General features: G+C 41.4%; 2 protein-coding genes across 6 annotated transcripts in view; one reads left to right on the forward strand and one right to left on the reverse strand.

Moving 5' to 3' along the window:
- LOC148349317 (phosphatidylinositol-binding clathrin assembly protein-like) overlaps nt 1–21,029 on the forward strand; it is a 30,134-nt gene extending 9,105 nt beyond the window's left edge. The window contains exons 2-19 of one of the 2 annotated variants that reach the window (XM_088320409.1): nt 4,370–4,512; nt 4,734–4,809; nt 5,199–5,301; nt 6,813–6,906; nt 6,975–7,086; nt 7,163–7,269; nt 9,754–9,795; nt 13,974–14,059; nt 14,522–14,624; nt 14,706–14,839; nt 15,252–15,343; nt 15,416–15,529; nt 15,596–15,626; nt 15,712–15,853; nt 15,922–15,945; nt 16,020–16,076; nt 16,142–16,261; nt 16,718–21,029. In XM_088320409.1, coding sequence (XP_088176535.1) covers nt 4,370–4,512; nt 4,734–4,809; nt 5,199–5,301; nt 6,813–6,906; nt 6,975–7,086; nt 7,163–7,269; nt 9,754–9,795; nt 13,974–14,059; nt 14,522–14,624; nt 14,706–14,839; nt 15,252–15,343; nt 15,416–15,529; nt 15,596–15,626; nt 15,712–15,853; nt 15,922–15,945; nt 16,020–16,076; nt 16,142–16,261; nt 16,718–16,732 — 1,595 coding nt within the window. In that variant the 3' untranslated portion in view covers nt 16,733–21,029. The remainder of the gene's footprint in view (nt 1–4,369; nt 4,513–4,733; nt 4,810–5,198; nt 5,302–6,812; nt 6,907–6,974; nt 7,087–7,162; nt 7,270–9,753; nt 9,796–13,973; nt 14,060–14,521; nt 14,625–14,705; nt 14,840–15,251; nt 15,344–15,415; nt 15,530–15,595; nt 15,627–15,711; nt 15,854–15,921; nt 15,946–16,019; nt 16,077–16,141; nt 16,262–16,717) is intronic. The other variant, XM_088320410.1, reaches the window with a different exon arrangement.
- Nucleotides 20,937–26,893, reverse strand: rbm14a (RNA binding motif protein 14a). Of its 4 annotated transcripts, XR_015847188.1 has the most exons (11): nt 26,789–26,893; nt 26,297–26,398; nt 25,089–25,251; nt 24,723–24,907; nt 24,442–24,615; nt 24,253–24,362; nt 23,641–23,919; nt 23,299–23,552; nt 22,845–23,180; nt 21,660–21,794; nt 20,937–21,328 (listed from the first exon to the last, which is right to left on the reverse strand). XR_015847188.1 is itself a non-coding variant. In XM_088320412.1 (10 exons), exons 3-10 carry the CDS (start codon nt 25,247–25,249, stop codon nt 21,791–21,793), a joined length of 1,503 nt encoding a protein of 500 aa, XP_088176538.1. In that variant the 5' UTR covers nt 25,250–25,251; nt 26,297–26,398; nt 26,789–26,893; the 3' UTR covers nt 20,937–21,790. The 4 variants fall into 4 exon arrangements, 2 of the variants coding, with proteins under 2 accessions (XP_088176538.1, XP_088176537.1); XR_015847187.1 differs by having other exon boundaries at nt 21,660–23,180; XM_088320412.1 differs by having other exon boundaries at nt 20,937–21,794.
- Nucleotides 26,894–26,936: the final 43 nt, after the last annotated feature.

The following is a 26,936-nucleotide window of genomic DNA, read 5'->3' on the forward strand; positions in this document are numbered from 1 at the left end:
ACTGGGTGGAGAAGTCCGTGTTTGTTGGCCATAGAAAGCATCTTCCTCTGTTTAGCCAATTAGAATGCTGAACGCAATGCACGATCAAAATACTCGAAGTAGCAAAATTGCAAAAAGTAAACCGCTATAGAGCAAGGGATTATTGTCGAGTAAAAATAGCAACTAAAAATTAGCAAAATATTCCGTAATTGGGGGAATATTTCGTTTAAATAGTGCACTTATTTTCCCCCCCGAACAATCACGATCATATTTGTCCAAATATTTCAAACCATTGCAATGATGAAACGATTTGGGTCGATGGTTAATCAAAACAGGCCCAACCTTCCATCTCGGGAGATAAATTTCAATGGGGTCTTGTTCTTTTTTTCAATGTTGGTGGTAGAAAAGAGGTTAATTATTCATGGCAAGTCTATTAATTTCCTCACATCATGTCGATGGAACTTTCAACTTTTATAACGGAACTCTCCATCTTCTTTTGATCGATGTGTTCGGCCAAAGAGAACGGCTGCGTCGCGGCTAGCCGATAAATTTGTCCCATTCCTCCACTTGTTCCTTTGCTAATGTTAAACAATCGTTTGCTCACCGAGCCGTCTCTTTGTATTGAACCGATATTGACGCGTGCATCAACGCACTCAGATTTTAAACGATGACTTTGGCACGCGACCCTTTTATGTCCGGAGAACAAAATCGGAATAAGTATCAGATATATAGAGAGTTATCATACATTTACTAAACTGTTAGTTATCTACATTTCCCAAAATAAGATGGCCATTGTAGGCAATTGCTTTAAATTATATTTATTTATCATGGGAAATGTGAACTCTCTACCAAATAAGACCGACAAACAGGGAGTGCAGTTTGCTGTGTTTTACGGAACGTGGCTCACGTCTAGCATCCCGGACGCTAACGTGGAGCTACCAGGCTTCAGCGCTGTTAGGGCAGACAGAGACACAAAAGCCTGCGGAATGCGGAGAGGAGGCGCCTGGACTCTCTATCTACGTGAACACGAGGTGGTGTAACCCTGGGCACAAAGATTTCCATCTGCTGCAGGGACATCGAACTTTTGGCCTCGCGTGTGACGTTATCCACGCCGCTGTTGCTAAACGACAGCACAACAACCGAGGCCATCTTGTTAATCTGTTAATAATCAAAACAATGATACTGCTGGAAGTGTGAATTTACCTACGGGGATGAATAAAGTATCTATCTATCTTATTTGGTTCTGGATCTAATTCAGTGGTTACTGTTTCGGCCAGCTGGTGGTGCTCAGTTCCCCACACAAATTCGTTCCCAAAAAGCCCCTTTTTGTCCCTTGTATATGTCCTGTGACCGGTTGGAGTTCCTGCTGATGCTTTTCAAAATAAAGTTCTAAACTTGGTGGATAAAGTGATAGTAAGCAAACTTTTATTCGGACACACCATTAAATAAATCCTATCGGCATGAAACATTACATATATGCAAATCATTAATCTTTTGATTACAAATGAACACTTTGGAGTTTTAAAATCTTTGGAGAGTCTGATCACTTGCTGGAATCAATTGTGGGTCTTTCGTTGTGTTGGTAGAGGCGGTGGTTGGAAAAGGTTTGGGGAAAACCTTGGTAGCAGGGTAGTGCACGATCTTTCACAAGTAATCAGGTGGGTGAAAATGCCTCAGAAAACTGACTCAGCAGTTTTCCCAGAAGACATTGACCTCTTCCAGATCACAACAACATTCAACTTCACAATGTTTTGCAGACAGTTGTAGCGGTTTTACCTACATGTGAAAATGTGCCCCATAAAATCGACTCAACACTTTTAGTTATACTGACTCAGCATTTGTTTCCAAAAAGACAATCCACTCTCCCAGACCACAACAACATTGAATATCAACACTGTCTTTGACAGGCAGTCAGGACTCTTTTTGGTTTTGCTGACTCAGACGTTTACCAAAAAAGACATTCTCCTCTCTCAGATCTGAACATGTTTGGCCAGGATCACCATCTTTTACAAATAATTAGGTAGGTCAATCAGGTGAATGCCCCTGCCCAAAAAGGGAAATGCCACCCTAAAATGGCTTCACGTCTCGACGCGGGTGATGCTCACCTTGCACAATGTCTGACCATTTCCTTTTTTCTGCACTATGTTGTCTATGTTTGCACCAATGCATATGCTGACTATTTGTTGCACTATGATGACTTTGCACCAAATGCAATATTGCACAACCCTTACGATACCAACGGTATCACGACAACACTGTATGTAACATCCCACATGCCGACTTTTCTTGTGTAAATACCATGTAAATTATAACTATAGCCTTATCCCCCTTGTTTTATAACCTTATCTTCTCTGTTCCTTTATCTTCTTGGCTCATACCTCATTGTGAATGTGTAAAACTGGAGTGTCATGCCCAATTTCGTTGTCACAATATGTTAACCCATTTTGTAACAATGACAATAAAGGTATATTCTATTCTAATGGCCCACAGCTATTGAAGTTTCTCATGTATTTATATTTAGGTTTTTTTTCTGACTACTCTAGATGGAGCTTAATTTTTTTGGGTTTCCCTCAGTGCCTTAGATGCCTGGCAGGACACCAGGCTTTGTTGCATCCCTTACTGCATCTCCAGGGTTGGGTAGGGCTACTTTAACTTAATTACTTTCAATTACTTTTTGATTACTCCAATACCAAATATGCTAATAAAAGACAAAAGAAACTAAATATGAATAAAATGACTAAATTCTGTGCAGGCTTGGGGAGTAACGGAATACATGGAACGGCAATGATGTTGGCAAGCTTTTCGGATTTATTTTCATTTTGTTTCTGTCGCATTTTATGTTAGTTTTGCCGGAGATCAAAGAGATCAAAGCCAGGAGAGAAAGCTTACCACGTGTTGTGAGTCATCATTTTATTCATATTTAGTTTCTTTTGTCTTTTATTAGCATATTTGGTATTGGGGTAATCCAAAAGTAATTGGAAATAATCAAGTTAAAGTAACCCTACCCAACCCTGTGCATCTCAATGACTTGTTTGAAACAAAACCAGTACTGTGACTAGTGTTCATAGGTAAAAATTGTATGTATTATTCCTCAAAATATTACTACCCATCTGGAGAGAAAAAATCTGAGTAGTTGTCAAATATATTGTATAGTTATAAAACGTTTACTTTTTTTTAGTTACCACTTTTTACTCAAATATTAAGTTTATCGGAAAAAAAAAATTCTGACCACTCTAAATTGGGCCTCATTGTGTTTGGACTTTCCCTGCAAAGTGTGAGATGTGTGTTTGAAATCCTTGCAGGGCCCGACCACTGTGTGTTCAGCACTTTTGTGGTTTGCGCGTTAAGATATTAAAATGGCTGCTTTTGGAAAGAAAATGTGCTTCAAATTTTGTCAATAAATTCCGGTAGAACAGCAAAACAGATGCGAGAGTGTGAAGTGTGTGATGCTGCCTTTCCGCATGCGAAAATTGAGTATGAGTATTCAGATTAAAATTCAGATATACTTTATTGTCATTCGTGTACACGTGTATACAGAACGAAATGTCGATACATCTGACCCGCACAGTTTCCTTGAGCGTCAGCCGGAATAGAGAAGTTTACCCATGTCTTCGTCAGAATTTTAGCGCAGCAGTTCGTCATCTCGCGGTTTGATGTTAGTTCCAGTTGTAAAAGGTCCAGTTTATTGTCCAGAGAGCGAACGTCGGCGAGGAAAATGGATGGGAGAGGCGTTTTGAAGGGTTTAGCCTTTAGCCTAGCGGTTAGCCCGGCCCGACAACCTCGCTTCCTCCTCCGGTCACACCGCTCTCTTGCCACTCTGCTTCGCTGCTTTGTAGGCCGCTGGGTCTTGTTGACGTAGCAGTCCGTGGCTAAATAAACACTCCCGAGTGGTCGTAGCACCGAGCGCTTGATTTCTGGATGATCGCATATCCAGCAAAAAAACTGCGATCGTATATTAATCTGCAGTTTGAGTTGACTTTGTGCGCCGTCAAAACTGAGTCGAAGACTGGGTTTTATGACCGAAGTGTAAAAACTGTAGCGAGCCGATGTAGCCGCAGCCGAACAGGGGCGCCGCCATCTTGGAAAATATGTCTATTAGCTTTGTAGTTCTGGATTATACATGGCCTGTTTTCCTTTGTTTTGACCCACCCCTGCGTTAATCTCTAGACAATAATACGTGGCTTTGAAACAGATTCCAACGAGTAGTTGAGTATTTTTTGCACCTGAGCGGTAGGGTTTCCCTCAGTGCTTCGAAAGACTAGTAGGCCACCAACTGGATATCGGCATCTTCCCGGTGTGCTTCTAACCGTCCACTTTGTTGCAGTAAAATGAAAAGCTCTCGATTTGCGGGCCGGTCGAAGCTTATTTAATCTTGTTTTCAATCCGGCAGACCTGATCCACTGCAGCAACGAGCTGAACGTCAACATCCCTCACCTGGCGGAGACGCTGCTGGAACGCACGGCCAGCAACAGCTGGATCGTGGTCTTCAAGGCGTTGATAGCCACCCATCACCTCATGATGTATGGCAACGAGGTGAGGCCGTGGGACGACACAAATGACACGTGTGAATGCGATCGTGTCTTAAAATACCTCCGCGCTTCAATGTTTTTGTAACACGTCTTTTATCCATTCCTCACCATTAGTCATTCTTTACAAATGATAGCTGTCTCTCATAAATTGCTGTCTGCGACGGACGTAACGAGGCAGAACATGAGCACGTCCTCGACTCTTCCTTCTCCTCTTTATTCCCACAGAGACTGATGCAGTACATCGCCTCCAGAAACACGCTCTTCAACCTCAACAACTTTCTCGATAAGGCGGCACTACAAGGTGATTGATGATCCCCACGGTTTGACTCAGCAGAGGTGTTGGATTTTGCCCTTTGGAAAACTTTCAATCAATAAGCCAGTTGAGTTGGCTCGGGCATCTGTTAAAAATGCCTCCTGGATGGTTAGAAGGTCCTAGGGACCACCCAGGACACACTGGCGAGATTATGTCTATAGGCTGGCCTGGAATGCCCTGGGTTCTTCTCAGATAAGGTGAACAAAGTGGATGGGGATAGGGAGGTCTGGGCTAAACTGTTAGGACTGATCTCCCCTAATAAGCTCAAGAGAATAGTGGAATGGATAATCAAGAAAGTATTTTTTAAGTTGGAGTGTTGCGTTAAGATGAGTCTAGTACTCAATTCCTGAAACTAACACACTCCCCCCCACTTTCAGGATACAACATGTCCACCTTCATCAGACGCTACAGTCGCTACCTGAACGAAAAAGCCATGTCGTTCCGGTCAGCAGCGGTGGACTTCACCAAAATGAAGAGAGGGTAATATGTTTACAAAAATATCCAGTACATTCATAAACATATAAAGAACACTTATCAAGGTTCACGTAAGCCCAAAATGGAAAATACAGTCCCTAATTTCACTAAAGGCAGACTCCGCCCAATGACAACAAAACCTTTACCTGTAAATGGCTCAACCAAAGAGAAGCAGGCTAAGCAGTAGGCCATTTACATAGCTTCAACCCCTTCAAATGTCAACAATCATCGGACTGATCAAGACCAGTGGTCCCTCTGAGCTGCGCGCGTGCGCAATTGCGCACTGCTCGCACATTCTCAGCGCACAAGAAAATCTAGCCAGCGCACAAAAATGAGGGCTCGAAATTGCTAATTTAGAAGCGACTTAAGTCAAAGTTACAGTGCATGAAGGTAAAAATACACGGGTTCCCCGGACGTTGTGTCCTAAATGCGGTATTGAAGTCGAGTCAAAGTAGAACGAAGTTGAGTAAAGTTAGTAGAGAACCGGCTTCTTCGGCTCAGCTCACTAAAAGGAACCGGCTCTTACGGTTCCTAAACAGCTCTTCAGGTTGTTTTTGCTTCTTTAATCCCAACATGACCAAATAGTATGTAAAATTATTCACAAAATGACTTAAAAGAAGGGGGGATAGAACAAAAAAGAAAAAAATACCAAAATGAAAAAGTAGTGAAAAGCTGAGATAAAAAGAAACAAAAGGAAGAGAAAATAGAAGGAAAAATTTAGAAAAAAGCCAGAAAAAAAGAAAAGAAAGAAACGTAGGAAAAAAGTAAATAGAGAACAAAAAGAAAAAAGTAACAGCTCGGAAAAAATAAACACAATGAGTCTTTTTTTAAAGGAATTTTTAAAAAAGTAAAAAAAAAAGACGGAAAAAAGAAGAAAAAGTTTGTGTTGCATTCAAATAATTTCCAATTATATCAAGTGAATCTTGTTGCCAACATTGTACTGCCACTCAAAAATGTGATTAAGTACAGTTCTGTATATTGCAACTGACTAAATAAGCCCCCCAAAATGTTAATATTATGCGACAAAATATATCGGTAAAAAAAAAGAAATGGATATTTTGTGAAAGGATTGTAAGAACAAACGACGTTTGTAGGCCGCACAACCTTTGCAATAGTACATGAGTCAATTCATTCAAAAGAGAAAAATAATTTTGCATTGCCGGAAATTCAGCAAAATGTCACTTGATGTCAAATTTTGGACATGTTTGATCATTAATTATCTTGCCACACTTGGGATTATGGTTGCTCACTGTTGTTTTAAGCGTTGCTCACCGACTTTGTGTGAACGCTCAGACCCGTGGAAAATTAGAGGGAACATTGATCAAGACTATATACTGCCTCCGCGAGGTAAAATAAAGTCACTGGTGTATCATAATGCTAGTGACTGATTGCCCACTAGCAACAATACCTTTACCTTTGTATGGCCCCACCAAAGAGAGGCGGGCTAAGCAGTGTGTCATTTGCATTGCCACTCACCCTCCAAATTTCCACAACGACCTCCCTTTGTGCCCTACCAGGGCCGACGGCGTGATGCGCACCATGAACACAGACGAGTTGATCAAGACGCTGCCCGTCATCCAGAACCAATTGGACGCACTGCTGGACTTCCAGGTACGACCGAAAGAAAACCACAAAAACAAAATCGTCGACATCTGGCCTGACTTTCTTGAACCCGGCAGCCCAACTCCAACGAGCTGAGCAACGGAGTCATCAACTCCGCCTTCATGCTGCTCTTCAAAGATTCCATACGCTTGTTCGCCGCCTACAACGAGGGCGTCATCAACATGCTGGGTAAGAACGACGGTCGGGTCAGTCAGAAGATAGCATTTCTTGCCTTCACGGGCATTTTTTGACCGTCCCTCCACAGAGAAGTACTTTGACATGAAAAAGAACCAATGCAAAGAGGCACTGGAGCTCTACAAGACTTTCCTCAACAGGATGAACAAATTGTCTGAGTTTCTCAAAGTGGCCGAGGTAACGTATGAGACCAGGTAGAGGTGCACAGGGCGCGGTTGTCGGATGAGGTTTACTTTTGACTTAAAATTAGTGTTCTGGTTTCCCATTTTTTCTTGCAGGGGAGACGGTTCATTATTTGAAGGCCAAAAAACAATCAATCATGTTTTATTTCTCATAGACTAAGTTATTATCCAACAGGTAAAAAAGAAGAGCCTCCACAAGGGAAAAAAACACATTTAATTAAATTTATTGTGAAAAACTTAAAACTCTTGAAAAAGGAAAACAAAACTTTCTTCCTCCGTGTGTTTATTTAATTCCAGGTATGAGAAGGTAGGTTATTGAAATAAAGACCAGAAGCAAGGAGCTGTTCCATCGTATTCACAGAATATTCTTAGCACTAATAAGGTACAGACAATGACTATAGGAAATCACAAATGCAAAGAAAAAAAATGGCTGACAATCACTCTTATACTGAAAGGGGGATTCCGGAAGCTGAAATGAAACCAAAACTGAAGGAAACTGAAAGTTTTGGCAGTTTTCCACCGAAAGATGAGCCTCTGCCTATACTAGTTCAGCGAGGTATAATATTATATTGCTCAAGGCCAAATCTGGCTACAAAACACATAGCAAATTAAAATAATAAGTTATATAATCACGGCAGAATCAATTTAGAACAATCTTGACTAACCATGGGCAGTAACTCTTCAATATTACAACACTTAGTAGTGTTAAGGTCAGGTGGGTCTTTAATTCGATTTAGATCAGTTGTAGACTTTCTTGATGAGTCTGTTCATGAAAGAAAACAAACAAGAAACACTAAAAAGGTCACTATAAACCGAAATTGGGTCATTGTATCAAGTTGAGGCAACTTTCTGAACCCAATTATGTTATGTTTATTTCCAAACAAATTTATAATTACAAATAATCTTTTGTACAATACATTTTTCAGTTTGGTTTAAGAAAAAAAACAGTTTTTTTTAGGTTGGTCAAAAAGGTTGTATGGTAAAATTCAACGCAATATTTGTAATTCAGGGCAATTCAAAATTCATTTACCTATTCCAGAGGCTTGTTTTTTATCATTTCACTTAGGTTTGACACAAATAAACTTAATTTACAGCGAATTATATCTCAAGCCTTTTGGTCATTTGACAGACCCTCTAAAACTGAATAGAGTACGAAAATGATCAAATCCTAAACAGGGAGTGTGCTAAGGTTTTATTAGCTGAGATCCAGTGAGTGGCCAAGCCTCTTCACTCTTTCCACCCATTCTTCTTTCCTTAAACTTCCCAGTTAGACGATCTATTGGCCTCCATATGAGTATAGGTTTGGGAACCGGATCAATGATGACTTTATAAGGAAGTTGTTTATGTTTTTAGTGCAACAAAAACATTTCAAATGAATGCCAAACCTTTTTGCTCTTTCTACACTTCTGTTTTTCTCTCCTGTAACGTCATTGTTAGCCACTCTATTAGCTTCCATGAGAGAATAGGTTTGGGGAGTAAGCTAATGTTGACTTAAAGGAATTGTTTATGTTTTCATTGCAACAGCTTCCACTTAATGCCCAAACCTCCTAGCTCTCATTACGCTTCTGTTTATTCTTCTGAAAATTCCGTGTTAAATGATCTATTAGCTCCCGTTTGAGAATAAGTTTGGGACCCGAGCTAACGTTGACTTGAAGTAACTGTTAAAGATTTCACTGCATGCCCAAGCCTCTTTTCTCTTCTTAACCTTCTGTTTTCTCTCCTGAAACATCCTAGTAAGCTGATCTTTTAGTTCCAACTTGACAATAGATTTGGGAAGTGGATTAACGTTGACTTTAAGGAGCCATTTATGAATCTAATTCAGCAAAAAGCCTCCACTGCACGCCCAAACCGCGTTACTCTTTCAACCATCTGTTTTTCTTTACAGAAACTTCCCAGTTAGACAATCTTTTGGCTCCAATTTGAGAATCGGTTTGGGAATCAGACTGTTGACTTAAAGGAGCAATTAAAGTTTTCAGTACAGCAAAAAGCTTCCGCTGAATGCCAAAACCTCTTCGGTCTTTCTATACTGTTTTTTTCAATCCTGAGACTTGCCAGTTAGCCGTTTTCTTAATCTGTGAATAGGTTAGGGAAGCTGTCAAATGTTCTCAGTGCTCAGTGTGTATGCGTGTTCCCTCCCTCCTCTTTTTCGCGTCAATTTTAATGGACGTCACGTGACCTGTTGTCTCGCCTTGCAGCATTCATTCTGTATTATCGTGTATGTGTTTTTAGCTGTTTGTAGGCGTGTGCATGCCCCACCTCCTTCCCTCCCATGTTGTCTTCTATTTGTTTCTCTGCATGGAGTAATGAATGCTCGGGTTTGATTCTTCTTTCTCCCTCCTCTTCCTCCTCCTACCCCACCTTCCTTCAAAAAAACAACAACTCCAGTCTGTTTGCTTTTCTCCTGGTTTTACCACGTTTGGTTCATTTTCATTTTGCCTCCCTCCCCCTTCCCTTCCACCCTCCTTTTTTCGTGACACAGCAAGTTGGGATAGATCAGGGCGACAGCCCCGATCTCGCACAGGTCAGTCCACATCTCATCTCAAGCCGCCAAACAAGCAGCGTCCCCAAAAAAAAAATGGTCCCCATACAGCTTGGTTCTAAAGCGCTCCCATTCCCTACTCACCCTACAGACCTGCCCACACTGAAGCTGGCCCACTTTCTTCTTCACTTCTCCTACCATCTCCTCATTTGTTCCCCCCCTCAACTCACTTCCTGAGAAGAGAAAGCAAACACTAAAAAGGTGGAAATCATGACAGGGAAAACTGCATTCATGTTATGGTCTGAAGTAGGGGTGGACGATATGGCTATAGTCAAGATCGCAATCTCCAAAAATAGATAGTTGGACTGTTTTCTGTTCCGGCAGGCTTTGGCCTGGATTTAGCTCCTATTTTTGCTGGCCAAATTAGCAAAGAGCGTTGCTTTGGTGGATAACTGCTTTGGTTTCTAGCGTCGCTTAAGCAGTTAATGTCAAATAATGAAGCAGCTTACGCCAGTGGAACATACCTTTATTAGCAGAGCCACCATTTTGGACACAGCCAATAGCCGCTAATCATACATAGCAAAAGTATTGAAACTTCTTCACTGCCACTCATTTACATAGCTGTCAGGGGCCCTGAATCAACCATTGCGTATGACAGTTATAGTTAATTACTAATATTTCCTAAAATCTCACAATTGCCTAAATCAAGGCTATAACCTAAATTGAGGTATTTTGCTGTCGTTTTTGAGGATATTACCTAAAAGATTATTAAATAGTCTCTGTGGACTATTCTGCTCTTTTCAGGTAGTCCCTGGCCTGTATTTATCCAATTTTGACGCTAATTCAGCCGCTAGCCACATGATCAAAAGTCAATGCTTTCGTGGCTAGCTTTGCTTTAGCTGTTAGCATCACTTTAGTAGTTAATGTTAAATAATGAAGCAGCTTAGGTTAGTTTTACAGACCTTTACCATTATTGTTGGCATTGAGAACAAAATTGGTAGCTGCTTAAGCTATTTTTTTCCATTGATGCACTATAAATCATGCGACATTTAACTGTATTGAAAATAAATACCTTTCCCAAAATATCATATATTTCTTTTCATGAAATAGGATAGAAAATAGTGAGAAATGTTCAATTATTTTTGTGATAAAATCAGGATTCTCAATTTGTTTTTTTTAAAATCGTGATATCAATCTATTGCCATATCGCCCACCTCTAAACTGGAGCAAGGATTTTTCAATATTATTTTTTTCCTCTCTTCATTCAACTAACACACCATATGGACAAAAGTATTGTACATTGTTTGAAAAGGAACAATTACAATCTATTTAGTTTTATATTGGACTCATGTGCGATCAATACATCGTAAAATTTGGACTGATAATAATCCGCACTAAGGAAATTTTTAAAGGAAAAAAAAATTGCACACAAATAAATCCCACGTGTCCAGATTAAAACATGAGATATTTACTAAGACGGTACACAGAAAGAGTTTTTATAATATACGGTACCTTAACCCCTTAAGTTTCCGCTGGCCCGCGCCGGTGGGCTGCCGGACTTTTGATTAACAAATACGTGTCTGTACCATGTCCCCAGTCACTCAAATATATCATGCCACATATTATTGGTAAACTTAAAATTTTGGGATTCAAGATATGATGACGATCTTAATACATACTCATCAGAGAAACATCATGATAATTCTGAAACAAGATAGCAGTACACTATAAAGCTGGCGTAACTCTCCATTACATCCCTTGGCCAAGTCAAGTCAACTCATGTTTATTTGTATAGCACTTAATCACAAAACGTCTCAAAGGGCTGCACAGACCACAGATTATTGCAAACCACAGACTATTATTCCACTGTCCCCTGATCTAAAACTTACATGAGGGCAAGGAAAAACTCAAAAACCTTAACATGAGGAAAATGAAGAAACCTTGAGAAGGGACCGTACATGAGGAAATCCCTTTTCCAGGATGACCAGGCTGTAATGGATGTTGCAATAACAAATAATACACAGATATTGTCAACATAAAATATAGTTTATTCATATGCTATAGAATAGAAGTGTGTTTTAAGCTTGGATTTAAACATTTCCACTGAGGTTGCAGATCGAATGTCAGGGGGAAAGCATTCCACACCACCGGGGCCCGAATGGAGAACGCTCTCGAACCTGCGGATCTCTTTTTGGCTCTTGGGATCACTAGCGAAGGCTACAGAACATAGGGCGAAATTAAATCTAACAGATATAAGGGAGCAAGTCCATGTATACTACCAATAGAACCTTAAAATCACATCTTAAGCTAACAAGGAGCCAATGCAGGTTAGCTAAAATCGGGGTAATGTGATCAAAACTTTCTTGTCTTAGTTAAAACCCTCGCTGCAGTATTCTGTACCAGCTGAAGGCTCTTGATTTTGGACTTCAGGAGACCGGAGAGTAGTGCATTACAGTAATCGAGACGGGCTCTTCAACTTCTTTGAATCTCCGCAAAAATGGCTTTGTTACATCAAGGACAATTAATAGAATCCAGCGTAAAATATCTTTTCCCATACACACGATAATTTTTTTTTATTTTTTTTTTGAACAAATTTATTGACACTAATAACAGAAAACAATACAATCTCAACAGCAATCAAGCACATTATTTCAATATGACGTTTAACAGCAAACACAATGTGAGGTTTGAACAACCCTTCTCGAAAATCTTAATAGCAATCAAGCATATTCACAATTTCGTTATATAACATCTTTGTTAGTGTCAATAGATCCGTCCAGGCCAAAGTCGATTGATAATGCTGACAGATAAATAGAAATCCTTGCAGTCCATTTGTTTCCCTATATTATTTTTGTCTACAGATAAACAGACTGCCCTTTTTATTGACACCTTTTCCACGATGGTCATTAAAAATGCATCTTCCTTGACACATATTCCACGTGTCTCACTCTTACCCTTATCACTTGGGTGCCCCTGGCGGCCGTTAGAGAAATTGCATAAATTAGCCACATCACTGCATAAGCCGCAGGGTTGAAAGCTTGGGAAAAAAGTCGCAGCTTAGAGTCCGAATTTTACAGTATATAAAAATCCACTTTTAAATCACACGCACTAATTTTCACACTAACTTTGTGATGTAGGCCGGCAGAATTGACAATCCGAAAGTAAATAACTGCCACTGCAGTTGAAACTAAAAGTGGACTGAGGAGGCAGAGGGACAAAATTAAACCAGACCTGAAAGGTCTTCTAAGGGTGGAAGGATTTAAAAGAAAAACAAAAGAGCGAGTGTGTCAATACTTTTGTCGATGTGGTATATCTCTCCATAAATCACGTAAGGATTAAATATGACTTTCATAGCGAAACAAGACGCAACACACCTACAGACACTTGCATTAGCTGTGGGGAGAGCAGCGAATGGTTTTAAGGACGTAGGTTTCTGCAAATCTGCCTTGGACGGGGGCACATAATGTCATTATCAGCACTACACATCACAGCCAAAGCCTATTTGGATCAATTTCAACTAATCGGGATGCGATTATGCCGTGTTTGTAGTGCTTATGAAGACCTTATATGCGCCTATTCAACTCTATTGAGCACTAGATACTGTATGTGTCTTGTCTTTTTACTTTGAAACTTCGACCGCGTATTCTCTGGAGAAGGACGTCCAGATTCCCCATTCACACTGTACCTTTCCCCTTTTTAAATAAGTATACAAGTATTTCTTTTTCTTTGCCTGTAAGTAGTGTGTGCCGTGTGATGAAATGAAATCAAGTCTGGATGAGAAAATATTGCAGGTTAATCCAAACAAGCAGTCATCCAGAGGGTTTCATTTCAGAGTTAACTTCCTTTGTTTCCGATTGCTGCGCATAACCGACGCAAGAGCATACTTGGTGTTGATTTAAAGCTGAAAGCGGCAGCCAAGAAGTTAACTCTTGATGTTCCGGTTTGTGATTTGTGTGGTGCCCGTGTCGTTGAGCAAGATCTTTGGTGCATGGATCAGAGGTGTGGTACCTGTGGTTGCATGACGGAGCTGATCTGTGCATGCCGGACAACCGAACCTAAAGGAACCAACTCAAATAAGCTGTCTTGGATTAATGTGTTGGATTGGAGGGTGTTCTGCTGAGAAAAGAGTTACATCAAAAGTGAAACAGCCTCGTTTTTAAATCATTTTGCTGCAAATAGTAATTTGTCACTTCCCTACTTTCAACCTTCTACCTCTTCAGGCTCCCACTTCGCTTCTGGAGGCACTTGACCAACATTTAGCCTCCCTGGACAACCGGAACCTTAAAGACCTCTCCACTGCCAGCAGGTAGGCTCAGTGAAAGAATGTCAAAACTTGGATTAGAAGTTTGTATCACAACTGATGAATATGGATTCAATTTCTAATTCTTGTTTTCTACATGCTTTTTACACTCCACAATCACACGGTATAGATCTATTAAAGTGCAACCCATAAAGCAAAATGGGAGGGTAAGGGTTAGGATTAGTCAAAAGAATCATTTTCTTTGCTTTAGATAACCTTATAACCCCAGGGAGATGTGATCCACTAAAGCCAGCCAAGTCTCATCTAAGGGGGGCAATAACGTCTTGTAAGAAACTGTTGAAGTTTACCTGCTGTGATCCTCTCGTAGCCCCCCCAAAAGCTCATTATGACGCTCCCATGAGTTAAAATCAATCGATTCTCATAGTGTTTTATTCCAGAAGTTAGATGATAGACCTGACAACAAAGATACTTAAAATTGTCATTGTGTGTGTGTCACCATCTTGTAAGATCTAGCACTATGTCCAGCATGGTGTCATCTTTCTCCAGCGGTGGGATTTCCCTCAGTCGAATGGACAACAAGACAGACGACAACAGCCAGCAGCAGCACAAGGTGGGACGCGTTTTAAATTAGCTGTACAGATCCCCCAGTTGATTTGTTTGCATTGCACTGATCGCCATCTTCTACTTGCAGGACAACTGTCATAAGACGATTGACATCCAGACGCCCATCGTGTCGCCCAGCGCCCAATCAGTGGGTAGTGCCAACAGCAGTGGGGGAGCCACAGACCTGTTTTCCAGCTCGCCTCTAGTAGCTCTCAACAACCAGTAAGTCTCGATCAGAAGAATATAGTCCATGGATTTTGATTCATGGACTGGGTGTCTAACTAAGCTTAGAATTTACTTCTTGACCTGATGTCCGAGAAGGTGCTTATGTTTCTTCTCAATCTGGAACCAAAGAAGTTTGAAGTATAAGCCATCCTGAATAACAAAGGACTTTGGCTCAACCGGCATGTAAAAAGCTTGCCGGGTTAGTTGAAGAACCTGTGAATAAAGCAAAGTGTGCCAGGGGAATTCCGTTGAAGTACTGGATCCTGAAGGACACTCATATCATTGGGTTATTTGTCAACAAAATCTTGTCCTTTTTGTCATTGAGGTCTATCAAAGAAGGGCTACCGGTAGAAACTCAGTTCCCCCATGTATTTTGAAACAGTTTGTGATCCTCTCCTTCTGCCTGTAGTGTGCCAAACTTGACCAGTGAGCTGTTCACACTACAGCCCCACTTGACCCCCCTTCAGACCACTCACACTGTGCCCAACAACGGCTGGGGAGGTACAGTCCGAATGCACCGCACAAACCTTACAACAGAATTCTGCTCTTATGACAACTTTCTTGAGTTCTTAGGTGACTTACTTAAGCCAGCCCAACCCACTCAGATCCACCACCACGGAGCCCCATTGCACTCTGGGAAGATGCTCCCCAACGATTTGGACTCCTCTCTAGCCAACCTCGTTGGAAGTGGGTACCGTATAAGTCGATGACTTCTTTTGCTCACTTGGAGCTAATTTTCTTCACTCCTCTTAGACTTGCAGTTTGGGGGGACGCAAGCCAAAAGGTGAGCGGGCGTTTAAAACTGGGCCAACTTCTGCTTTAATCATCAGCAGGGGAGGGGTTCTTAAGTGCATGTGTGTATGCTTCAGGCCTGAACTGCAGTGGAGCCAGCTGGTGGAGAAGAAGCCGACAGCAGGAAACGGATGGCAAACCAAAACTGTGTGCGCCAGCACAAACTGGACTCACTCACCCCATCCCATGGCACCAGCTCCCATGCCTGTCCCTCAGATGGTAAATCAGAAATGTTTGGTGTATTGAGTCAATAAAAATCATATCTCTTTTGTCTTTTGTTTTCAAAGAACGGAGTTATCTACACCGGCTATGTAAGCACCAGACACTTTACCATTCCTTATTATACATGTCTCCTTATGATTTTGTGAGGATCTTTCCCTTACAGGCTCCAGCTCCAGTAGCTTTTCCTATGACGACCCAGCAAGTGCCTGTCTATGGAATGGTAAGGGAATGATACGACTAATAATAAATATAGTCCACTTTTAAACATGCCTTTACTCTTAATAGCTGCCCCCTCAGATGAGCCACCAGATGGGGGGTGTTCCAATGATGCCCTCGCAGCCTGTTATATACAACCAGCCAGTCCTGAGAGCTGCCAACCCTTTCGGACCCATTCCGGGGACGCAGGTACATAGCGGTGGCAATTGGTGGATTTTAGATTCTAGACCTGGACTTCAAAAAATTAAATGCTCAACTTTTCAACCACAAAGGAAATACGTCAGAACCTAGATCAAGGTTTGAAAAACGAGCTTCAATGATCTTAAGTAATTGGGGGAGGGAGACTAGTTTAAAACTGTATATTTGTTGGCATTTGGGACATAGGCTCAGGCATTATTATTTCATAAATTTGATCAAATTATCAAATGTCACACAGTGAAAATAAATGTGCTGAAGAATAAGTTCTTGTCTGGAGAGCAGGTTTAACGATTTTGTAGAATTTTGAAACAATTTTGCTTTTAATGGCTCTTTGAGTCAAAAGGGTTACCCACCCCTGAGCTATATTCTCAACCCGGAGGCCTGAAGATGTAATGAGTTGTTGGTGAACTGAGTCACCCTCAATCCATCTTCATCCTTTGTCTGCAGATGCACTTCATGTAGAAATGATGCTGTAACCATGGCAGCGAGCCAGAAGCAAGCGCCACAGAGGAAAGATGACAGAAGGAAGGAGGAGTCGAAGAGGGGAAAGAAGCAATTCTCTGCCCTCCTCGGATACCTTCGCTTGCCACCCATGTGCCAAACGGCGCCCATAAAACACTCGCAACCAATTGATTTTCCGAAAAACCACCAGTAAAGCTGCTCCATCCTCACTTCCAGTCCCCATTTTTCTCTGCTTTAGACCTCCACTTCAATCCTCACTTGTCCAGGATTGTCCACAACATAGCGTTTATTGGCACCTTACCCTATGTGAACTTTATCAAGGGTTTAAGATGTATGCAAGAGATTTGAATCATCTTGTGCGATTGGTCAAACCATCAACTTGATGTCGGATATCTTGAGATTTTTCTAAGTGTTTTTACATGTAAGCGGTCTGCATCATTAATGTTTTGTAGCAAAATTTGTTCCGGTTTGCCAACTCCATGCGGGACTCACTTGGTGTTGGAATGACCTGCGAGTGTGTGTGCTTGTGTGTTCTCATCTGGTACCTGAGGACAGTGTTAGCCAGCTGCACTGGAACTACAGACAAAAAGGCACTGAGCCACATCCAGGGATTGCAAACTGAGGATGTCATTGAAGCGCTTTTACCACGTGCTATTTGTTTTTTCCTTTCGTGGCTGCGCACTACCATGCAAAAAACGTTTGAGTGCAGAGGTGTCGTACTGGTCACTGAATTCTGTACACTAAGAGTGTTTTTATGCAGACAAAATGCACTGAGCACCAATTTAACGGTATCCCATTCAAAATGGCCCGCAAGGATGCAATGATGTCCTTCCTGATCGTAAGGAAGAAAACACCAAACATTTATGGACAGTATGTTTAAAGTCCACGTGACACGGTTATTGTTTGTTGACAGGATCCTCTGTGTCAGAAAAGTTCCAGAATAGGTGTCATTCTTAAGTCCAGTAGAATACTTCCCTTCTATAAACCATGTAAGGATTTTTGGAGCTCCACCATAGATTGGTCGTTACAACTACCGAACCCTGATGCCCATGTCTCTGAGGCCTCTTGATAGCTCCCTCTAAGCTTGGGTAAGGAGACACGGGAAGTCAAGTATTTTGACAAAATACAAAGTTTCCATTTGGATGTTGATGTTATCTTATACACCTCTTTCAAACGGGCTGAAATGAGTTTCTTCAGCATTGTCGGGCTGCTGATCCTTCGCGGTGGTAGGAGCCAGTTTAGGTTGCTCGGGCTTCCGGTCGGGATGCCTCCTAGACATCTGTACGGAGGGATATACTGCTCAGACTTGGCAGACCTGAACTTGTTTATAGACTCTGTAGAAAAGCTCGGTCGAGAAGGAGCTCTGTGTAGAGCTGCTGATCCTTTGAGGTGGCAGGAGCCAGTTGAGGTGGCTCAGGCCCGGGTAACTCTTGTCTTTACAGTGAGATATATTGATCAAACTTGGCAAGACCCAACTTGTTTATAGGGTCGGTGGAATAGCTTGGTCCTCGAAAAGGAAAACAGTGTAGAGCCGCTGATCCTTTGAGGTGGCAGGCAGTCTGGATGACTCCTGGACATCTCTTTAGAGGGATACACTTCTCGGACTTGGCAAAGCCAAACATATGTCTAGGTTCGGTGGAAAAGCTTGTTCATCCAGAAGAAACTCAGTGTAGAGACACCGATTCTCCGCATTGACAGAAGAGAGTCGGTATCTTGTGCATTTTGTCAAGACTACTCTTTGGAAGCCTCCCCTTGGTGTTCTGGGCATGTCCTACCGACAGAAGGCCCCGGGGACAACCCATAATACACTGGAGAGACTATGTCTCAGAGCTTGGCTGGAAACGCTTTGGGATGCCGGATAAGCTGCACGATGGGGCTAGTGAGGTTTGGGCAGAGGCTGCTGCCCCGCTAACCCTAACCCGGATAATTGGAAGAGAATAGATGGATCAAATCATGGAATTTGTCTTTTCACAATTTGGTTTTCGGGAGGTTACCGGCATAAGTCTGAGGGCCTAAATAGGTTTGACATACATGATTAGTAAATCTTCACTCGACTTGCGGTTGAAATCAGACCTTAAGACACCATTGCTGGAACTTTTCAGACATTTGACACGACCTGAAATACTGGAAAGGAACAAAGCCCTGAGCCACAATCAGGAACTGCAAAGTTAAAATGTGATCAAAAGTGTTTTATTATATTCTTGTTTTCTGCTGTGCAATATCATACAAAAACAATGTCTAGTTGTTGAGCCTTTCATGTCATCATCAGGATTATGTACGGTACCTCTCTTTTTATCTAAATGAACGCACCGAGAGCCCACTAGACTGTCTCTCATACAGAAAGGTCAAAGCTGCCCGAGGGTATGTAATGATGTCCCTCCAGATAGTAATAAAGAGAAAATGTGTTTTAACACGGTAGGAAAGCTAGACGAGGGTAATTACCGTATAAAGTTAACATTCATGCGCAGGACGTCTAAAGGTCAATGAGACCCATCTAACGTCTGTCTGTCAAGGGTTTCGCACCTAGGATAAGTCCCGACAGTCTCCAATGAGACAGTAAATGAGAATGAGGTCATCTTTATAGCACAAACTCTTTTGACTGCACAAAAAAAAAGCTCAAACTCATTGCTGGGATGTACAGTACAGTCCAACAGGGCAATAATTGAACGGAGGTTGTTTTTATATACAAATAACTTGTATGGGGGGGATTTCAAGACAACAAATCATTGTTTCCGTCATCAATAACTTAACAATTTTAACATTTGGTCAAGCTTATCGAGATTCGATTTCATCATTCGTGTGTTCTCTGTATATAGGTGATGCAGTTCATGTGTTTTTCGACGTGTTTGGATGACGTGTTGTGAGACCAACTTATTGCCGTGTCTGTGTTTGAATGATGTTTTTCAAGGTGTCATAGTCTAGGGGGGCTGGTGGGATATTGAGGGGAGGGGGGGCATGTCAAGTCATGTTTGTTTGAAAGGGCGTCTACTATCACAACCGTGAGTGTCTTCATCGAGGAAGAGGGCAGGACCGGGTCTTTCCTCTTCGAAACACCGACGTTTTTTTGCACCAAAGTCATTGTCAAAAGCGCAGCTTTTCTGAGTGATGATCAGAACTCTGAACATGTTTTTTTTTTTTTTTTATTTTGGAGATGGGGCGGGGGTTGTTTTGCATGATTAAGTGTTGTCTTTTTAAAAGCATGACCATGGTGTGAACTTTTCACCTGTGTTTTTGAAGAGTTTTGATTTTGTCGCATTCATTGACATTCATAAAAATCAAGCGTTTTACAACCTAAGGACGTCAGTAACCGTTTGAAGGCTGGCCTTGCATGAAATGCAAAGAGTGCAAGAAAGCACTACAAAGGACTTCAAACCCATTTACCGTCTTTGTAAAACTCCATGAATGTCAATTGAACTTTTTTCCATTGTAGCTAGCCGACATTGCAATCTTTATTAAAGCCTTGCTATTTTCTAATGTTTGTGTTTGTACACTTGCTCCTTTTTCATAGCCAACTAATGCCAGCAGCAGCAGCAACACGTGGAGGTTATGCGGACAAAAGTAAAAGTACTGTAATATGTGTTTTGAGTCTAGTCCACATTGTGCGGTGTATTTAACGTGTTTTGCCAAGTCTCGTCCTGTCTTGTTTGCCGATATTAAAATGTTCCCAGTGGCTCTCATCCCTGATTGACCGACGAGAAGCCTCAACTGTTACTTTCGGTTTTAAGGTTTACAGAATCTTTGCACACAGGTCAACAGAAGCAGCTCATGCAACGCACAGTTCAAACGTGGCAGGTCATGCATGTGTACAAATCTTAAAACTTTATTTTTCTAACCGATTACCTTGTCAGGTTCTCTCGTATTCCTTTTTCCCGCTTCATAGCTCTCTGTAAAAGACACAAGAGCTACAGGTTTGTTAGTTGGAGAAAGCTGACAATTTTCTGAATTGGATTTTCTTTAGAAATGTAATACATAAATAGCAATTATTTGACTTAAGAAAAAAACAGACAAATATGGCTAAATGGTAGCACCGGAAAAACAACAGCACATTATTTCATTGTTTTCATCACAGAAGGTTGCTTAAAAAAACAGCATGGAAGTAAGAATTGCCATTACAGGTTGCACATTCAGTTTCATGCTAAAGAACATTGATGTCCGAGAATTACCTCAGTAAATATGTGTGTAGACAACTCCATCTGAAACTCAGTTGATTCCCCTCTTTATTTACATTGAAAGCTTGCAGGATTTGAACCAAGAGCTGATGTATTTGGAAGGTTATGGAATAAAACGTCATCTAATACTTTGTCAAGGTTTTTTTTCACACACAAAATAATGCATACACACACAGTAAAAATAGCCTGCTGGATTTTTTTTTTAAATTTATTGATAAACATTTCAAAAGAACATCTGACAAAATGCATTTTAAAACATAATGAAAATTGATGCCGTAGAAGTTCAAAGTGGCAATGAAAACGGTCATAGTGGGAGATTGAGAAGAGATTGTGAGGGGGAGACGATTCGAGCTTTGAACCAGCAACACATCTTGCATCAGCTTTGTGTGGGCCTGGTGGTGTTGTCTTCAAAGCGAGGCACTTAACCCTAGGGTGGCCATGGCGTAGGGTGAAGAGAGTAAAAAAAAAAAAAAACATCCTGATGTGACTTAACCCTCAACGCCTTCTTCAAAGACCACATATATGATCTTTAAGGATGCTGAGAATTACTTTGTCAAACGGGGACAGGTCAAATTAAAAAAATAATAATTCAAAAAAAAAAAAAAAAAGACAAAGAATAATAATATATTTTTTTAAAAGGCCAAAACTGAAGATAAAAACATATTTGGACGTCGACGTCTGTGCGTCAGAATGTCTGCAAAGTGTGTGATTTTTTGGGCGGCCAGCCGAGGGCAGGAGTGTGTGGTCTGAGTGTTTACCTTAGTGGGGGGAACCACTCCCATCGTCCACAGCGGTTTTCGGAGGGGGCCTAACGCTGCCGTTTTCCCCCATCCCGCGCTACAGCGGCGCACGTCCAGGGCAAGGGCTCAGACTTTGGCTCCCTTCCAATCTAGCTGCAATAATCAGCAAGAGGAAGAAGGTGGCTGGAGCAGCAGCAACAACATGGCATGCAACTAACAAGCGATATTTGTGGCATGTGGCGCAAAGAGTGAGGCCAAATATGGCGGTTGTATGTAAAAGGTAATGGAGCAAAATCTTAAGAAAAATACATCCAAGTGTAAATGCACATTTTCTAAGGGGCCCCCAAACATTCCTAAATACATTTCAGAATTGTTGGGCAAACATTCTCTTCCTAGCTGCTCTACCAATCCAAATACAACTTTCCCATGGTCAGAATTTGGGAAATCTTCCACTGTCTTTCATTTACACAAGACTGCCAAAACAAAACACAAGTATGGAAACTAGCTGAAACATCGCACTTCAAGGTGTGACTTTAGATTGTTGGAGCATAATTGTCCAAACTAAATTGACTGGCCATAACTGTCTATTCATACAAAAAAATTAGGCATCTGACGCCTAAGAAAATATCCAAAATACGATTAAATATTGACTCAAGACAAAACAAAAATGCTGGGACTATTCGATACACATGGAAAGAAAGCTTTCAGAGTGTTGATTGACTTTAAGAGATATCATGATGGCTCTTTCCACTAAGTCAACACTTTGGTAAGCATCTCAATGCTTCAGTTACTCCTGACACCACCAACTTGGATATTGCAGCGACTGCAAGGTTAACTGTTGCTGATATAATGACGATTTAATGCCAGGCAAAGAATCGTTGGAAATTATCCTTAGCAAACCAACTGCGCCTCATCAACAACTTTACCATCTCCTGTTTTCTCCATTTTTGGAGGAGATAATTTCTTTTCAGACACAAGGCCAAAATGCTTCATTCAAATGAAAACATTGTTACCTGCCTGACTTCAACTGCTCTTACCCAAATACTTATTTACACAGCACAACAGCAATGCGGATAATATGAGTTGGTGTTTGTATGTCAGGGGAAAGAAAAGTGGGACTATCGGTAAGGGGGTTCTGGCGTGTTGTAAGGGTAATCATTGCGCTGGGGCGTGGGTTGCCCGTGTGCGGGTGTCTGCTCATACGGTGTGGAGGAGTAGCTTCCCGCCGCCGAGTAAGCTCCGGATGTATCGTACGCTCCTGCTGCCCTGTATCCTCCGGACGCGTCGTAGTTGGCGGGGTAGCTCTGCGAGGAGGCGTTGTAACCGGCCGCGGGGTTGTACGTGCCCGAAGGTCCGTAGTCTTGCGGGGATGAGAAGGTCCCGGGGGGCGGCGGGACCGAGATGGAAAGATCTGTGGTGTCTTGTGGAGGAGGGGGCGGAGGAGGGTTGGTGTAGGCGTATTGGAGGTAATTGTACTGTTGCTGGTACTGTTGTTGGTACTGTTGGTAATGCATCTGCTGGTAATATTCTGTGTAGGACCTAAGTAACATTTAAGAAAGAAAGAAAAATGATGCTAATTTAGCACTTGCTGTAGAACATTCTATATTCAGTGTCAAATCTATTCATTTTCCTGCTTTAGTTGCACTTGGTTGTTCACCTGGCAACAGGATCAGCCCCTTCGATAGTTGCAGCGGCAGGGTCTTCGCCCACCCCGGGCGGCGTGGGCAGAAGAACTCGCCGTTTGGTGCGGTTCTGATTGAAGGCACCGGGAGACGGGTCCGGCAGCAGAGGAGTCCGGGTCCCTCTGATCGGGCTGCGGTCCCGCTCCGTGTCTGAAGCTGTCGTGGTTGTGGTGGACGTTGAATTTGTTGAGGCTGTCGTTTTTCTGCCTGCCTGTTGCTCGGCCAGAACCTGATACAAAAAGAAGACATTGCACACTAAGTACTACTCATCATGAGTCTTTCTTGATGTTTGTAAAAACAAAAAAATATCTAAAGACCTTCTGTCCTTCCTGGAAGAACTTGGCTCTGGCAGCCTCGAAAAGCGTAGTTGGATCCGGCGTGCTCTGAACCTCGTAGTCCTCAGCCATGGGGGCCGCGACAGTGTGATTGGTCATGTCCTGGTAAACCTGGTCAGCTACAGACCCGTACACCTGGCTGGCCAGAGCGCCGTATATGACGCCGCCGGCGACTTTGGAACTCGTGATGCCTTTCAGGGCGGCGTAGGTAGGATCGAAGGATGTGGTGTTGTAGAACGAGTTGTGGACGCTTTGCTGAACCTGCAGATGGAGATGGGAGCATGAAAATCATGTTTGAAGAATCCTATTGTTTATCCGGCGTCCACACAACTTGTTCCAATGCTTCCTCTCAGTGAAGTTGTAAATGTATCTGCACACACACACCTATATTTAATACATTCCTTTAATTGATTATTAATTATCTGTAGTATGGCTCCTAACTTCAGGTATACCTTTAGTACTCTCAACAGAGTTGTTTGTTATTATCTCCATGGATATTATTTTTCAAAAGTGACAACATTTCACTGATGATGGTGACCATTTAGAAGTAACACTGCTAAATGATCAACCATTCTATCAATACATTAAACGTACTTGTATCGGAAGTCCAGCGGCAGCTGCTGCAGCTGCAGCAAGTACAGCAGCATGACTTTGGTGATGCTCCATGGAGCCAGCAGGCCGAGGGAGAAGACCTTCTCTTCCACCTGAGAGATAAAAAGCCATATAAAACGTGTAAGTTTTATTAATACAGCATTGAGTAAAACATTTGGGGAAAAAACACACCAACTGAATTCCCAGATGTCATGAGCTGGTTGACTAAAGGTTGCGCTTTGGAGAGCTCTACAGCCAGCTGACGGCCCTTGAAAATGGTCCCGTTGAGTGCGTCGATGGCCGCCATGGCCTCCTCTTTCCTTTCCATATGCACAAATGCGTAACCCACATTTGAACATAATCGAGCTGTGGAAGACAAACAAAAGTTTGTCAAACAAAAATGCAGTGTGATTACCTACAACTACAGATCTAAATGTGAAAAACGTTTTAAAGAATTACTTAGTGTTCCTCACCTTTGACTTTATCACAATCTAAAACTCTCCCAAATGTAGAAAAAAGGCTATGCAGGTCGTCAGCAGAGCATGTGGCACTCAAGTTCCCGACAAACACTTTGGTGGAGTTGGGAGGACGAGCGCGTGACTCCTCCACTACGAGGGGTCTACCTCGATACTCTTTGCCATCAAGATGTCGTATGGCTCTGTAGGCAGATTAAAAAAAAAAAAAAAGTCGGAGGTTTTAATGGTCCAAAATAATGGCATTTTCCTTGAGTTCTTTGCAACCTTGAACAATTACCTCAAAAAAACATATCAGTCTGTATAAAAACCAAAACTCCACACAAATGATGATCAGTTTGAGAGAAAATTCCACTTAGATCATACCTGTCGGCAGCTCCCTCTCCTTTCAAGGTAACAAAGGCGTACTGTCTGAGCAAGGAACAGGTGTTGATCTCCCCGTATGGTGCAAAGAGCTTGTTGATCTCATCTTGGGAGGCATCGAGAGGAAGGTTTCCCACAAACAACTTCACGTTGTCGCCGCTCATTTCTGTAATCGCAAGAGAGATTGCGCCTTTAATTATTGTGGGAAATATAAGGATAGTTAATTTGATCCTGTTGGTAATATTAGTTTATGTCACCTAAGCACCAGTCATGTTTAAACCATGTGCAATGACTTTTAGGCAAATGCTTTTTTATATTCTGGGTACTTGAGGTGGTGAAAGATTCTTCACAGAGACTAAAAGTTAGAAGACACTTCCGCATCATTCTATTCCAAAAACGATATTTTACGGTGAATTTTTAAAATTCTGGATAATATTTTACAAAAAAAATGAAATCAATGAGACCAAAACAACTGCAGGTAGGGGCAAAAACATACCGTTTGTGTTCTATGTTGCGAGTGTGCATAAACTGTCATGGAAATGAATTCAATTCCTATTTTTGATACAAATACAGTGATGGGATCATTAATGGAAATAATGCTACAAAAATCTCTTCATGATCAGGATCCCACAACTAATATTACAACGATATAAATACAAATCTGCTTATTATTCAGAAACTTTCGTGAGTCTGAGACACATAGCATTAAAATAATAACGAAAAAGCTCTTTCATCGCCAGTTTCAAATTTAAATTGCTAAAAAAATGACACGTCTAAATATTACTAATTTTCTTTGAATGGGGGAGTAGACTCGTGCTATACGTTAGCTGAGCAAATAAAACAACTAGCATCACGTCATCGACACTCACTTGGGCTAAATATCCCGTTCGTTGGCTACACACATTAAAAAACTTTATTTTGCATTAAATCGGAAAAACAAATAGAATAAAACAGAACCCAAAAAAACCTATTCCACGACGTCTGGAATTGACATCTTGTGGACGGAAGCTAACGTTAGCTAAACAAGCTTGGTTTAGCTAGCATTAGCAAAACGTCAGTGCTTTTTTTGTTGTGATTTTTACTTTTTTGAAAAGCAATAATGGATCATAATTCAAGTATGCACGACTGTGAAAAACAGCAACAGTGTTTCAAAAGAATAAATGAAGGATCGTAACAATTTTAGCTTAGCATTTAGTAAATGGTTCCCTTACCGAAAGCGGTCCCCGGAGCTGGATTTCAAACTGCATATCCGGCTGGAGTTTCATCTGGGGCGACAGGGGGCGCACGTTCGCCACAGAACCGGATTTGAGATACTGTATATTTGAATAACAAAATAAGCGAATATTATTGATTTATTATTGGCCAGATTGTGCGTAAATCAATAAAACTGGATACTAAAAAGAGTTAACTTTTGTTAACTTTTTGTCGGGGCGACAGAAGGTGCACTTTATAAAGCGTGGTTATTTAATTAATGGTTAATTTGCAATGAAGTCAACAATACATACTATTAAAAAAAATACCGAAAAATGAACTTTTTAGTGGGACAACAGAGGACGTACGTTCACTACAAAACATTATAATAAATATTAAAAAGTAGAAAATATACGCATTGGGTAAAATAATGAATGTTGTTACATTTTCGCAAAAGTAAAAAAACAATAAATAGAATCAAACAAATTATGAACTGATTCAGAACAAAATACCTTGACGGAGTACACAGGACATACTTTTGCTGTAAAACCATTTATTATGTATTCAAAGAATAAAATGAACAAATAAGACAAATAAGCATTATTGACGAATATCGGAATCCTTATTTGCGTGTAAACCACCAATACATAATAATAAAAA

The sequence above is a fragment of the Urocampus carinirostris genome, chromosome 17, assembly GCF_059441175.1.
Source record: "Urocampus carinirostris isolate Australia breed hairy pipefish chromosome 17, RoL_Ucar_1.0, whole genome shotgun sequence".
NCBI classification, from domain to species: Eukaryota; Metazoa; Chordata; class Actinopteri; order Syngnathiformes; family Syngnathidae; genus Urocampus; species Urocampus carinirostris.